Source organism: Trifolium pratense, linkage group LG1, assembly GCF_020283565.1.
Source record: "Trifolium pratense cultivar HEN17-A07 linkage group LG1, ARS_RC_1.1, whole genome shotgun sequence".
Classification (NCBI taxonomy): Eukaryota; Viridiplantae; Streptophyta; class Magnoliopsida; order Fabales; family Fabaceae; genus Trifolium; species Trifolium pratense.
Genome location: NC_060059.1, coordinates 4,127,362 through 4,141,816, shown reverse-complemented (window position 1 = coordinate 4,141,816; position 14,455 = coordinate 4,127,362). Strand labels below are relative to the sequence as shown.

Genomic DNA, 14,455 nt, shown 5'->3' with positions numbered 1-14,455 from the left:
ACCTAGTTATAACTTAAACAAAATTTATCATTCATCTAATCTATACATATATCTTACCAAAGTCTTCCGATTTCACTTAAATCCGTTCTAAACCATTTCAAAGTGTGCCATCGCATCAACAGCTCTAAATACCTATAATTTGGAATAAGAGATAGATTCATTTCTAATGCAGCTCTACTTCAGCAAATATTCATTTGAACATGAAATTTATGTGAAGAAATCACAAACATCATCAATTATAGTTGTATTGGCATTTTAAAATTGTAAATTATATAAGATAAAAAATATTCCAAACGAGACATATAACATAAGATACTTCTTTTGTCTCATACCTATACTAAGAAAGTTGTCATCTTCAAGGAAATATAACTTTTTCAATAATATTGAATAAACGTAAGTAATACTCTATTGACATTTTAAGGTGACAAATAACCCGTCCTATGGGATATTTGGCTAGAAAAGTGAAGGACAAATTTTCTTTGAAAGCACCTCTATATATGAAGTACAATACATGTCCAAAAAAAAAAACTCATAATGAAGTATGAAATTCTAGGATCCCATTGGGTTTCTTCTCACTAAACGTAGTTAATTTTGTCTTCTTAACAATTTGTCTTCCTCCCAACATTTGGTAAATGGTGGGTTCTTCTGTGTGCCATTCAAATACCTCATATATTTTGAGGTATTGTCCATTTTAGAGCGCATGTAAGCAGTAAGCCTTACAGTTTTATCTTTTGTAAAAGACGTATCGATAGATCGATGAGTGTGAATGTTGTATATAAACTATTTTTAACCTTGATTTTCAAGTGATATGAAATTTTTATAGGAGTACCGGAACAGTTGCACACTAGTCAAGGATGAGGGGCTAAAGTGCATGTGATGATTGCCCCTCCTTTTAGACCAATGTTATGTTTCATTCTCAAGGCGCATCGGTGGGTTGAGGAGTATGAGTGTTGTAGATAAACTAATTTTGGCCTCCATTTTCAAGCGATGTGTGACTTTTAACCGGTGTACCCCAACGGTGGGAATTAACTTGGATCTATTTTTATCCGTAAGATCTAACTCAATTGGCAAGTGACAATATTGCTAGGTCGAACATCTTTGCCTGAACTCAAAACTTCACAATTGTGAGTTTTTAGCCGTAATTGTCACTCCATCTAACAACCAAAGAATAAATAAATTTGGGTCTATTTTTTTATAAAAAATTAAAGAGGATTGATAAAATAAGAAAAAAAAATTATGGACTAATTTGTACCAAATTCATTAATTATGACCTAGTTTTGTATTTCTGTGTGCCATTCGATGGAAGACCAAGCTACAAGTATCCTACAATATTGTTGGTGTATCTAACTTAAATTCAATATTATTATTTTAGTTTGTAGACTAAGTTGTAAGCAACACCTAAAAATTAACACAAATTCAAATCTAAATAAATGTTTCTGCAAAAAAAAAATCTAAATAAATGTGTTCAACTTAAAAATATTGTCATTGCCAGTTGAACTAAGCTTTACATACAACTTGAAAGTTTATTTATAAAAAAATAAAACTTGAAATTTTATTTGATTTATAGAATAAAGAGAAATTATTGTACCAAAAAAAAAAAAGAATAACGAGAAATGATAAAATCAATAATATTTAAAATAAATAAATAAAAGGCTTAAATGCAGTTTTACCCCCCCTATTGTAAAAAATGCGGAATTTTACCCCCCCTATTTTATAATTTGTTGGATTTTGCCCCCCACCAAAATTTTGCACAAAATCTGCTTCTGAGCCTCAAGTTCAAAGCTTCGCACATAACTCAATTTGTATCAATAATTCACCAAACTGGTACCGAAACGACCACAATCGAGTTAGTTTTCCACATAATGAAACTCCACTAAATTTGGAGTTACAGAGAGAGATTAATTACTGTTTTAGTGAATGTCTGTTCAAATTAATTATCGTATGAAACTACTACTGGTATTTTCGTCATTCCTCTCACCCTGTAGCTCATTTTTTAATACTATTTACATGTATGGAAATCTAACGAAATTACCCTTGTTGGCATTTCAATTTCGTCGAATTTGGAGTTACGATGTTTTCGGTAGACGATGTTGAATTTGAAGATCACAAGTAGATTTCTGCAGAATTAGTAATTGGACAGACCTTCACTAAAACGGTAATTAATCTCTCTCTGTAACTCCAAATTTAGTGGGGTTTGATTCTGTGGAAAGCTAACTCGATTGTGGTCGTTTCGGTACCAGTTTGGTGAATTATTAATGCAAATTGAGTTATGTGCGAAGCTTTGAACTTGAGGCTCAGAAGCAGATTTTGTGCAGAATTTTGGGGGACATACCTTCACTAAAACGGTAATTAATCTCTCTTTGTAACTCCAAATACAGTGGGGTTTGATTATGTGGAAAGATAACTCGATTACGGTCATTTCGGTAGCCGTTTGGTGAATTATGGATCCAAATTGAGTTGTATGCGAAGCTTTGAAGTTGTGACTCGAAAGCAGATTTTTTGCAAAATTTTGGGGGACATACCTTCAGTAAAACAGTAATTAATCTCTCTTTGTAACTCCAAATTCAGTGGGGTTTGATTATGTGGAAAGATAACTCGATTACGGTCATTTCGGTATCCTTTTGGTAAATTATTGATCAAAATTGAGTTGTGTGCGAAGCTTTAAAGTTGTGACTCGAAAGCAGAATTTTAGGGGGGGGCAAAATCCAACAAATTATAAAACAGGGGGGTAAAAGTCCGCGTTTTAAAACAGGGGGGGTAAAATTCCGATTTAATCAAAACAGGGGGGGCAAAACTGCATTTAAGCCTAAATAAAATGTAATTTGATTGGTCCCGTGAGTCCTAGCATAACTGACAAAATGTAAAAATTATTATGCCGGACGTCGTGACCCGGGTTCGAACCCGTGATCTCACAATTATATGTAAGTTTAATTTCAGTGAATTACTACTTCATCTAAGACTCGTAACAAAAAAAAAAAAAAAAAACTACTTCATCTAAGACAAAAAAAAAAAAAAGTATTTTAATTGGATAACCTTGTAGTTTCTATTAGGCCCAAGCCCAACTGCCCAAACTGTTTATCTCTATTGATTTCCCCAAACAAACAAACATTGGAAAAGTGCTTTTTTCCACCCCCGTTTATTTTCTGCTCTATTTCGTTACATCCAAACAAACAGTACAAAAGTTAACGAAAAACGGATAGCGACTGAAAACGATACATAGAAATGGAAAGAACGTGAACCTAATCTCAAAGTGTACCTCACAATTTCTGCTGAAAACCCTAAATAATCAATCATCATCATGTCTCATCGAGACTCCGATTCCAAGCGTCGTCATTCTAAATTCGATCGTGAACCAAGGTACTTTTCATCTTCTTACTAATTCAATGCATTTTTCCAGAACTTTAATCGCTTTTTTTCTAGTTTCTTTGAATTAGATTATTTAGTATTTTGTTGAATCTTGATGATGTTGGTTTTACTGTTTTAGCCCTAAGAGATATAGAAGAGATGGAAAACAAGATAGAGAAAAAGAGAGAGTGATCAATAATGATGGAGGAGACAATAATCATGTGGATCGGGAACATCATTCTAAGCGTGAACCACCAAGATCTCGTTCTTATTATCAGGTCATAGCTAATTTTATATTTAATTTTTGCATATTCAATTGTATTAGATTTGTTAGTACAGTAACTGAACGAGTGAAGAAAGAGAGAGATAATATCACAGTGCATGTGAACTCAATTCATTAGAATATGTAGTGTAGTTATGAGCGGGTACAACTGAATTTTAGTATTTGTAGTGAGGCTAAGTAATCATTTGATACTCCGTTATGACTCGATAACAGAATACAAGCCCGGGACTAGAGTACAGGCTTTACACTAATACAACTGAAACTAATCAGTATATAATACAAACTGAAACTTATCTGAAACTGATAATGTCGGAAAGCGTTGTTGTTAATAGTGCATTATAGCGGTGCAACCCCTGCCTACTACACGACATGCAGTAACAGAGAAATTTAGTGTAGCGTCCAAAATAGCAGCTGTCGCAGATGCTATAACGTCTCATCTCAGAATGAGATTGAAAAGTAATATTAAAAAACCTTAGTTTAAATGTTAGGGCTTTTTCGTTGGGGTATTTTAAGAATACTGCAATTAAAAAACACAAGAACAGCGTTTGAGCTTGTCCTCTCTCTCTCTCTCTCTCTGTCTCACTCTTGCTGCCATTTTTCACCCTCTCATTGGTTAGTCACAACTAGTTTGATGAGTTTTTATGCTTTGTAATTTTATTTGCGATTTATTGTTATTCAATATTAAAAGCCTCTCTGCTATCAGCTATGTCTCTAGCATTTTTGGGTTGGATGCTATGCTCTGCTATCCAGAGTTGATACACACTCTTGGAAAAGAAAAAGAAAAAGAAAAATATCTTTAGTCTGCTTTGTTTTAAAATCGATGATTTCTATATTCACAAAGAGCATCATTATTAAACCTTTAGCCTCCAAGTCAAGTAGTTAACTTGAGTCACAGTTATTGTATACTCCTGGATTGCATACAATTTCTTAGCTCATAGCTAGCTAGTAGTAAAGTAATAATGGTTACATAAGACGGAACTGGGAGAAGAACATTACAAACCGATCTTTACTCTTTGCTTTGGCTGTTAATTGTCTGGTACAAGTTGCAAGCAATTTAATTTCCCAACTTTTCAATCATAATGCAAATCCTATGCCATTGCCATTTTCTTGATGTTTAACCACTGCAACATGCACCGGGTGGGAAGTTACATATTCGAGATTGCCTTGATTGATATATTGTTGTTATGTTAGGTGAAATACAATCCAGAAATGTTAACAAAAGCCAAATGAAATTTGTTTTGATGGTAAACTATTGTATGAATAATATGTACTTGCACAAATGATAATGCTCAGATCCCTTGCCATGAATGTTGAGAACTTGAGATTGATTATTATTCCTATGGCCCTTGATTTATAAGGAGTTGCAGTGTTTATCCTCAGATACCTTCCTATATGCAGTATTGGAAAGAAAATGTCTTAATGATTTGAAAATGACTTGGAAATTCATATTTAATTACAGATTTAAAATCCCTTTTTGTATGCTAGACGTTATTCAGTGTATACAAACTATTTTTCTGGGGCGTGGGATTCTTGTTCAGCCCCATGCTTTCAAGTGCTTCGATATATGCTTTCCAATGCATGTTTTATAAACAGCATGATGAACGGGACAGTACTGTGCAGGTTGGTCGAAGCGCTGGTCAAAGAGAAACTGATGGTGAGTCTCTTTATTTTTATGTTTGAATATATTGCTTTCCTTTGGTTTTATTGTGTATGGATGGTTTGTGGATTGATTCGATACACTGAAGCACAAAATTTGTCGACTCATGCAGGCAAAGTCAATACTCAAAGTAAAGAGAGTAATCAGAGGGTGGAGACAAATCAAAGTAGAGATCAAAGAGATGAGAAATCACTGAAAAAACTAGATGGTAATTTTCAGAGAAGAGAGAGTTTTTCAGAAAGGAAAGACGATCCAACACCTGTGAGGAAAAGGCCAGCATTTAGGGAGAAGAAGATTACAGTGGATTCAGGAGAGGCTAACCCGGCTGCGACAGTGGCAGTAAAGTCAAGCCATACTGACTATCCTCCAAGGAATGAAAGGAAGGAGGAAAGAAGTAGCAACCCTAACCATCTGGATAGACCTGAGAAGAAAATTGCAGAGGACAGGGCACCCAACAACAGAGAAGCTAGGAGGGATGGCTTTTCATCAAGAGTAAGGTATGGGGGAAATGGAGGCAATAGTAACTACAGAGGAAGAGATAAATTTAATGGAAGACAAGATTATCATCCGGTTAAGACTCAAACAGAGAAGTGGAAACATGATTTGTATCAAGAGGTTAACAAGGGTCCTACTGCAAAGAATGAGGATGATCAGATTGCAAAGCTGGAAGCACTCTTGGCTTCATAATTTCAAACTGTAGATAGAATTTGGTAAGCTTGTTTTCAGATATCGTTATTTCAACAAGTGGCATGTGGGACATTTTCCAGAGGTTACCAATTTTCATGAATTCTTTATATCTCCGGTTCACATGTTTTAGTTGTAAGGCATGTGTTGCACTTAAGCTGCCAAATCACTCACTATGATATCAAGTCATTGCTAAATTCAGCATAGCTATTGAGCCTGTTGAGCGCAAGCTGTCAATTTTTGCAAACCGTTTACATTATGCTTAAAACTGTTTACATTTTTGGTATATGGAGAATTTCTATAGTAATGACTGTTTATTCCTACGTTCTTTTTTCCCTTCATCCACCTAAACGACGCATCCAGTTATTCTCTGCTATTGTTATATCACAATTTAGATATTTATCCAGACAACACATGAGAGTCTAAAAGAGTTGTTTTATGGTTAAACTTATTTAATCTTGACTGCATGATATATATGACTAAATATATATTACAGAAGTGTTCACATCGAAATTTGTACGTCAAATTTACTAATATAATAAATAGAAAAGTGGTAGAGTTTCCCTCTACTAGTTTGTTTTCTTATAAATAAGCTCTGTTTTTTATTTTTTTATTTATTTACCAAATCTTATAAATAATGAAACAAGTGAATCAAGTGAATCCTTAGTTGATGATTCTTTAGAATATCTTTTGGAACAACTGAATCCTCAAATAGATCTGAGTTGTAAACTAGTAATCATAGCTTAGATGCATAGTTATAGAAATGAGAATTGTTTCTGTTCAATTTTTTTAACCTTCATTGGAGCACACAAAAGTTTGTATTCATTACAGTTAATCCCCTAGAGATAAGCTTACAAATTAAAAAATCAGAAGTATAAAATATACAACAAGACTAATGAGATTAACCCATCATCTTAAACAAATAGAAGAGACATACAAAATCTAAAAGACCCAAAAGAATTTTTCTTAGAAAATATGGAAAGTTGAGCCTCCCCTTATCCCCTATGATGTTTTATCATGCGTGATTGCGAATGTTGTTGAAATTCTTTGATGATGGTTTGGTAGCATGAGCAGCAGTAGCATTGATAGTGGCAGGAGCTGTGGTAGTAAGGCCTCTGGGGCTAACCAAACTTCCATCAGCACCAAATCTGTGTTCTAAGAACTCAGTTGTGGGTTGCTGAAAATCTGACCTGGTTCTTCTGTGAGAGGATCCTGTGACGGAGTCAGATTCCAATAGCAAGTGGTAGCTACGGTTTGAGTTTTCAGAATGGGAGACACTCCTTTGGAAGCTGTGGTGATGAGGTTTCTGCTTCTTGATTGCATGGATAAGATATGGAATCAAACCTTCCATTGCTCTCTTTCTTTCTTTCACGAACAAAACCTTTGACTATGACTATTTAAGAATGCCTTGAAGTAAAATTTGATTTTGTTTTTTGTATGACATGAAGTTGCAAAGGAGGACATATTTATATTGCTGGAGTGGCATGCAAGATTTTTAAGGGTCAATGCAAAATTTTATTCCCTTCACACGCTTTCAGGGGTCCATTTTGACAAAATATAACCATTATATTGTGCTCAATCTTGAGTAGTAGTCTATAATTATTAAAATTAAAATATAAATATCAGTAAATAAAGTTGATATGCACGGATGTTGCCTACCAATACATTTTTGCTTCTGAAAAAAGGAAAGCACTTTTGACTTTTGGAGGAGGGTGTTTGAATATTCTTAATCTTAGGGTAGTTGCCTAGTTGGTTTGGAATTTGGAAATGAAAATGCAATTTACTATGGATAGAGTTTTTATTGAATGTAAAGTTTGGCGGCTATGATTTTGCGCGTATAGTAACAAGTAACAACTATGATATTGCTGAACAGCTCAGATGGTCAACATCGTATGATGATGACATGAAGCAAACCAATTCAGTTCAGCAACAAACTTCATAGCCACGTTTTCAATACACCACCACAAACTTCTTAATCTTACTAGATTTAGATGAATTACCCCTATCCACGTTTATTGAACTCACAACATGCTTAATACAAATCTTAATCATGGGAGCCATGATTATATAACTTGAGCAAGTTTTATTTTTTTTGGGTTACCATGATATGATATTGTTATGAAGTTTTCACCGTCGTTAGCAATGATTAATCTCCGTCAAGGAACATATGGGGTACACAAGGTGGGTTTTCCTCTCCCAACCGAATTTTCTCCATACACGTGAGTCAGAAATCGAACTCCTAATCACGTGAGCAAGGTTTATGTAGTACATTATTAATCAATAGAGACAAAGTTAAAAAAAAAATTTATAAATAATAAATTGAAACATATATTAATACTTAATAATAATATCAGTTACAATCTTACATAGGAGTATAGGACCCTTTAACTACCACATAATAATGTTACCATACTCATCACTTCATGAAACTTTATTTTCCTGCTACATATAACAGTAGCTAGTGGATACTAATATACTATTATTGTTAATGCTTATAGCTTCTAACATAGTTTACTAATTAGATTTACTCAGACATAAATTCTTTTCCATTTGTAATATCAATGTGGTGTCTAACTTGTTTTTCACTAGAAGATCCAATCAAAATAGCGTGCTTTCCAATATCCAATTTTCTTTTACCATCACTATCCACATTACTTAGTAATTTGCATATATCAATTTTCACTGTCACAAATTCTGTCATCCTAACCTTAACATGTACTCTTTCAAATCCTATCAATTGTTTGATTGGAACACCACTCACCACCTCTGAACTTGGTGGCTTCCAAAAAACTAACACCACATGAGATCCATCAAAAGGTCCATTGTTCTTCACACCAATCACAAGAGAAAATGTCAAATTTAAGCAACTAGTTATAGTGGAAATATCAATTGCTTGATCATCAAGGAAGATATCAAGTGGTTTAGAAATTGTTATGTTGTTCTGGATCATTATGGTGGAAGGAGCAGATGCTATATGGGTTGAGAATGTAGAGTAGCTTAATCCATAACCAAATTCATAGAGGGATTTCCCATTGTAAAACCTGTATGTTCTTCCGGGGAAGTTTCTACTGCTGTTGGCTCTCATGTTCATGTCTGTCATTGGAACTTGATCAACATAAGATTGTGGATACCATGTAAATGGAGACCTACCACCTATAAATAAATACTGCATTGTTAGTCCAAAGATTGTAGTGTAAAAATACTTCGATCTCAAATTGCTATTATTAGCCGATAATTATGATTGTTGGAAAAAAAACCAAAAATCAAACCAAATTGAATATTAAAACTGTTTTGAAAAACCAAAAGTAAAACAGAACAACACCGAAAAGAACCAAATCGTGATGGATAGTTCACAAACTGAACCAAATAGATTCAGCTATAAGTTTGTGAACTGTCGGGCACAGTTTGGTTTTCATTATTCCATTTAACGGTTCGGCTCGGTTTGAGGTTTTCTTTTAACAGTCCTAGGTAACAAAGCATGTGAAGACAAATATAGGCATTTTAATATAAAGCTATTAGCTATACCTGGGTTATAGTCTCCAAATATTACTTGTGCTATGGCATTTCCACCATCTTGACCAGGATAACCTACCCACAATATCCCTCCTATGTTCCTGACACTTTTAGTGAAAGAAATGTCAATTGGACCAGCAGCCATTATGACTAAAATCAATGTTCCTTTGGTAGCAGCAGCCACATCTTTCACAAGCTTTTCTTGAAATCCAGGCAATGTCAAGTTAACTCTATCCAACCCTTCTGCTTCTATAGATTGGTCTAATCCAACAACTAAAACCACTGCATCAGCAGAGGCTGCAGCCTTAACTGCAGCTGCAAAAAGGTTCTGGTTACCGCATTTAACATCACTGCAACCGCGCGCATAAGTTACCGAAGAAATGTACTTCTGTAATCCTTGTAAAGGGCTTGAGTAGCGGCATGGTATGCCAGCATAATTGCTAATCATAACTGTTGTGGCATTTGCATTTGGTCCAATCACAGCCAAGTTTTTTATCTTAGTCTTAGATAAAGGAAGAGTTCCTTTGTTGTTTTCAAGCAAAACTATTCCTTGCTTTGCAGCTTCTAGAGCCAATTGCTGATTTTCTTTAGTGCATACATCAGATGGTCCAAGGTTTGCAAATGGAAGTGATTTTGGGTTATCAAATAAGCCAAGTCTCATTAGGACTATGTAATTGTACACCAAAGCTTGGTCTACAATAGATACATCTACTTTCTTCAAGTTTACAGCATTCACAGTGTATTTTCTTAGAAAGTCACCACAGTTCATGTTTAAACCTGCATAATATTAACATCATATATCATTTAATAATCCAAAACCAGTCATAATGTTTTTCCCTCCCAATCAAAAAATTGTAGAAGTTATTTGCAGTTTCAATTTCAGTTCTACTTACCTGCTTTTAGTGCAAGAGCCACTGCATCTTCAGGAGTTTTTGTGTAATGAATTGCGTTGTAATAAACTTCTACTGAATCACAGTCTGAAACAATATATCTGTGCAAAAAACCATAAGGTATTAGAAACTTCACTTGTAGTGTTTAAGTTAACTTGACATGTAAGGAAAAGAATCAAATGACTGGTTAGGGATAGAAGACAAACCCATCTAGACCCCATTGGCCTCTGACTACTCCTTGGAGAAGGTCTGGATCAGCACATGTAGGAATTCCATTCACCCTATTATATGAACACATGACACTACTAACATGTCCCTCCAACACACAGCTTTTAAATGGAGGCTGATAAGTATCCTCCAAGTCTTGCTTTGTCACCTGCAAAAATCTCGGTAAATATCTACACGCTGATATATGATTGGATGCATCTGTAAAACTTTTTAACATGTTTGATGATAGTCGTTAAATTCATAAAACAAATTATTCTATCATCATGATCGAAATTGTTTATGCATTTTTACCTTTGCATCAAAATGGAACCGATCAACGCCTTTCCAATTATCAAGATCATAAGCAGTATAATGCTTACAACAGCTTGAAACCTTAAGCCTATCACCTTTAACACTAGCTTCATCGTCAACTTCTTGTAATCCACGAACATAATTCACAGCATATCTAGACACAACTAAAGGATCTTCCCCTGGAGTTTCCTGACCACGCCCCCACCTCGGATCACGAAAAACATTCACATTAGGACTCCAAAATGTCAAACCAGCCAAATCAACATTGTACATAGCTCTAGCTTCATTTGACACAACTTGCCCCATTTTGTACCATAATGATTCATTAAAACTAGCAGCTGATAGTATCACTGCAGGAAAGCTAGTAGCACCGGGTACCCTCTTGTCGAAACGTGTACCCGGTCCTACATTAGAGACACCATGAAGTGCCTCTGACCACCATTCGTAAGCAGGAACACCGAGCCTTGAAATGCCGGTTGAAGGGTTTACTAATTGTTGTGATTTTTCTTGAAGTGTTAAGCGTGACACTAAGTCCTTGGCTCTACTTTCATATGATAGGGAAGTATTGCAAAATGGAAAGTTGCTAGTTTTAGGAGAGCCTTTGTCACATGCATGTTTTTGACTAGTAATTTGAAGTATTAAAAATGAAAAGAAAATGTATAAGAACAAGAGTTGATTTTTCATTGTATATATGTTGCCAAAACTTGTAAGTGTTGTGTTGGAGAAATAGTATAAGCTTTGATCATTTATATATACTAAAAGTTTGTACCTAAGATTGTAGTGAGTGTGTTTTTTCCTTTCCTTTTTCATGATAAAAGTTAGTTTTGCTTGTGAATTGAGATATGATCTAGAAGTAATAATGCACACACAATGATTCAAGAATGCTTAAATGAAACAAAAGTATCTCTTGCATGGCACCACACTAGTGTGGTACTTGGAATTTAGGTACAATTAGATAGTGCCAGCAATAGTTATATATGTTGATTCAATAATAATTGATTTGATTATAAGTGGTGATTCAAGATTTTATTAGTCTTACTAATTGAGATAAGAAATAATTTTTTTTTGTAAATCAAAGGTATCCCTCCGCGTGCAACTGCAGAGACTAATTCTCTTGAGGTAACTGAGATTCATTTAAGAGATTGACATCTCCCAACAAATGCTTCTCCATACGCACCGACCGACGATCAAACCCAGAACCAAATGATTAAGGGACCCAAGTATAAAGATTAAATGTGGTTTGGATAAGCTAAAGATGCTCTAAGAAGTGAAAGAGGTGCTCATGGTGGAGTGTCTTTGAAGCATAACATAAAATGCGCGCTTTTATATGGTTAAAAACCAAACACTTGTTTGTCAAAACAAAAACAAAAACAAAAAACCAAACACTTGTAGGTTGTAATCACTTGGTTGCCTTTTCTTTGGCTTATGAATAGCTTATTAGAAATTATTCATCAGCATAAAAGTCGATTTTTTTTTAATAACTTTTCTTGTATAATTTGGGATAACATTTGAACTAAAATTCTGGAGTTCCAAAGATTTAAAAAGCTAAAAGACTAAAGATTTTGGACGGCGGCTAATATCATTGGACGGGTTAGAAGAGCAAATTTCAAAGAATAATTATTGTTGGGCCTCTAGAAATATTATTGTTGGGCCTCTGAAAAATTGTTGTTTTGGCCCACTTGTAATGTTTTTTATATTTCAGCCAAAAAAGAAAGAAATATTTTTTCTTAGTGTCACGTCACGAACTGAGTACCTCTCAGTCGAAAAACAAATCATCAATCAAGTGAACTCTCACTAAACAGGTAGAAAGAAATATTTTTAATATCAGTTTTTTGCTCAAATCTGGAACAAAGGAAAGATAAACATTTAAATCGAAACATAATTACAATAATTTCCTATAATTTTTCTTTTTAAGATATACAACATTTTTATAGTTTTATCAACCATATATTGTTTTTTTAATTGAATATATCAGTGTAAAATTATAGAGACCAACTCTTAAAATCGAGTAGAACCGCATCAAGTATACTTTTGAAGTTTAAATTCAAAATTATTCACTTCTCTTATTCAAAAAAAAATTATTCACTTCTCTATATCTATTATTGATATATTAAAATCGTTTACAATCAAAGTTACTAATTTATGCTTATTACTTTTAAGTTTTAACCACGTTACAAGTTTTATATCCCTTCCTTGTAATTTCACTAAAATAAAATATAGAATGTAAGATAAATACAAAACATAATAAAATAGTATGATTATCCTAAATATTGCTAATAAAATTTCTAATTTTTTATTAAAAAATATACACGAGACTATTATTTACGAATGATACATAAAAAATTGGATAATTTATCGTTAATAATTATAATCAAACTTATTCATTTAATAAGTTTTACAAAAAAAATAGCACAATAGTTTCACTTATATTTTAACAACATTATATAACAAATTTTTAAATATTTTATTCTAAACAAATTTTCTACCATAATATAATGACAAACTTAAATATCGAATAAAAGTCAATGATCCGTGCGAATGCTTTAAACTAGTTTATATAGTATGTGAATCTTACTACTAAATTAATATTAAAAATAAAATATTAATTCACATTTTATTTTAATTTCATCAATTTTTCGTTTAATTTCTTTCCCATCTTCCTGTATGACTCAGTTGGTTTTCTTTGGTAAATAAACGTTGAATTGAATCTGCTCAGATAGGATAGGAAAGGTCCATGTAGGTCTTGTCAAACACTTGTCAAATGCTTATTGGCTCGGCCGCGTCATTTTGCTTAGTACTATACTATCACTTAATATATAATTTGTTTTTTAAATATTAAACGTCTTACACGTGCAATTAAATAAATAGATATGAATTGTACCAAAACAAAAAAGAGTTTAATCGATATGCACTGACAGTGTAAAATAGTTTTACACGATTGTCCAATAAATATAGGGATGGCAAAAAATCCAAACCCGAAAGACCCACCCGAACTCAAACCCAAGTCAATTGGCGAAACCCGATTTAACTGGGTTTGGGTTTGGATTCGGGTGACACCCGATAATATGGGTGTGGGTTTGGTATCAGTCAAACCCACACCCGAAACTCATACACCCACCCGAAATATTTTATAATTACCTAACTACCCTCATAATCTCCCTCAATTTCCTTGGAAGACCTTAAATTTTAGTTGTAATTTAATTTCTTGAAAGTATATGTTATAATTTCTTGAAAGTCTATGTTTGAATTTCTTTGGAAGACCTTAATTTTAGTTGTAATTTAATTCAAAGTCTATGTTGGAATTTAATTTCTTAAATTTGCAAATTTTTTTTAAATGTGTTGTGGGTTTGGGTTTGGGTGGAAAAAACCCGAACCCAATGGGTGTGGGTGTTGTTTTGCCACCCGAACAGTCTTTGGGTTTGGGTTTGGGTGATGATTTCGGGTGTGGGTTTGGTAAGTGTCAAACCCGCACCCATGGGCGCCCGTTGCCATCCCTAAATAAATAATCATTATTTGTCATATCATGTCAAAAAAATAGGGTGAAGTGAGGTGATGTGGTGAAAA

General features: G+C 33.8%; 2 protein-coding genes across 4 annotated transcripts; one reads left to right on the top strand and one right to left on the bottom strand.

The window, feature by feature from the left end:
- Window positions 1-3,139: 3,139 nt before the first annotated feature.
- On the top strand, window positions 3,140-6,292 carry LOC123881935. 3 transcript variants are annotated; one of them, XM_045930712.1, is made up of 4 exons: window positions 3,140-3,357; window positions 3,485-3,623; window positions 5,249-5,282; window positions 5,398-6,292. In XM_045930712.1, exons 1-4 carry the CDS (start codon window positions 3,299-3,301, stop codon window positions 5,970-5,972), a joined length of 807 nt encoding a protein of 268 aa, XP_045786668.1. In that variant the 5' UTR covers window positions 3,140-3,298; the 3' UTR covers window positions 5,973-6,292. The 3 variants fall into 3 exon arrangements, with proteins under 3 accessions (XP_045786668.1, XP_045786661.1, XP_045786677.1); XM_045930705.1 differs by having other exon boundaries at window positions 3,150-3,357; window positions 5,222-5,282; XM_045930721.1 differs by lacking the exon at window positions 3,140-3,357 and having other exon boundaries at window positions 3,491-3,623; window positions 5,088-5,282.
- Window positions 6,293-6,739: 447 nt separating this feature from the next.
- On the bottom strand, window positions 6,740-11,601 carry LOC123881963 (probable beta-D-xylosidase 5). Its single transcript, XM_045930739.1, has 6 exons — window positions 10,892-11,601; window positions 10,579-10,748; window positions 10,376-10,473; window positions 9,495-10,259; window positions 8,498-9,122; window positions 6,740-7,330 (listed from the first exon to the last, which is right to left on the bottom strand). Exons 1-6 carry the CDS (start codon window positions 11,573-11,575, stop codon window positions 6,985-6,987), a joined length of 2,688 nt encoding a protein of 895 aa, XP_045786695.1. The 5' UTR covers window positions 11,576-11,601; the 3' UTR covers window positions 6,740-6,984.
- Window positions 11,602-14,455: the final 2,854 nt, after the last annotated feature.

What these genes read in the sequence shown, in the direction of transcription:
- LOC123881963 (XM_045930739.1), bottom strand. Translation starts at nt 11,575, where the DNA reads ATGAAAAATCAACTCTTGTTCTTATACATTTTCTTTTCATTTTTAATA. An exon ending in GGCCAATGGGGTCTAGATGG is followed by an intron (nt 10,474 to 10,578) that starts GTTTGTCTTCTA and finishes TTTTTTGCACAG; the next exon opens with ATATATTGTTTCAGACTGTG. An exon ending in ATTTGGAGACTATAACCCAG is followed by an intron (nt 9,123 to 9,494) that starts GTATAGCTAATA and finishes ATTTATTTATAG; the next exon opens with GTGGTAGGTCTCCATTTACA.
- LOC123881935 (XM_045930705.1), top strand. Translation starts at nt 3,299, where the DNA reads ATGTCTCATCGAGACTCCGATTCCAAGCGTCGTCATTCTAAATTCGAT. An exon ending in GATCTCGTTCTTATTATCAG is followed by an intron (nt 3,624 to 5,221) that starts GTCATAGCTAAT and finishes TTTTATAAACAG; the next exon opens with CATGATGAACGGGACAGTAC. An exon ending in TGGTCAAAGAGAAACTGATG is followed by an intron (nt 5,283 to 5,397) that starts GTGAGTCTCTTT and finishes CGACTCATGCAG; the next exon opens with GCAAAGTCAATACTCAAAGT.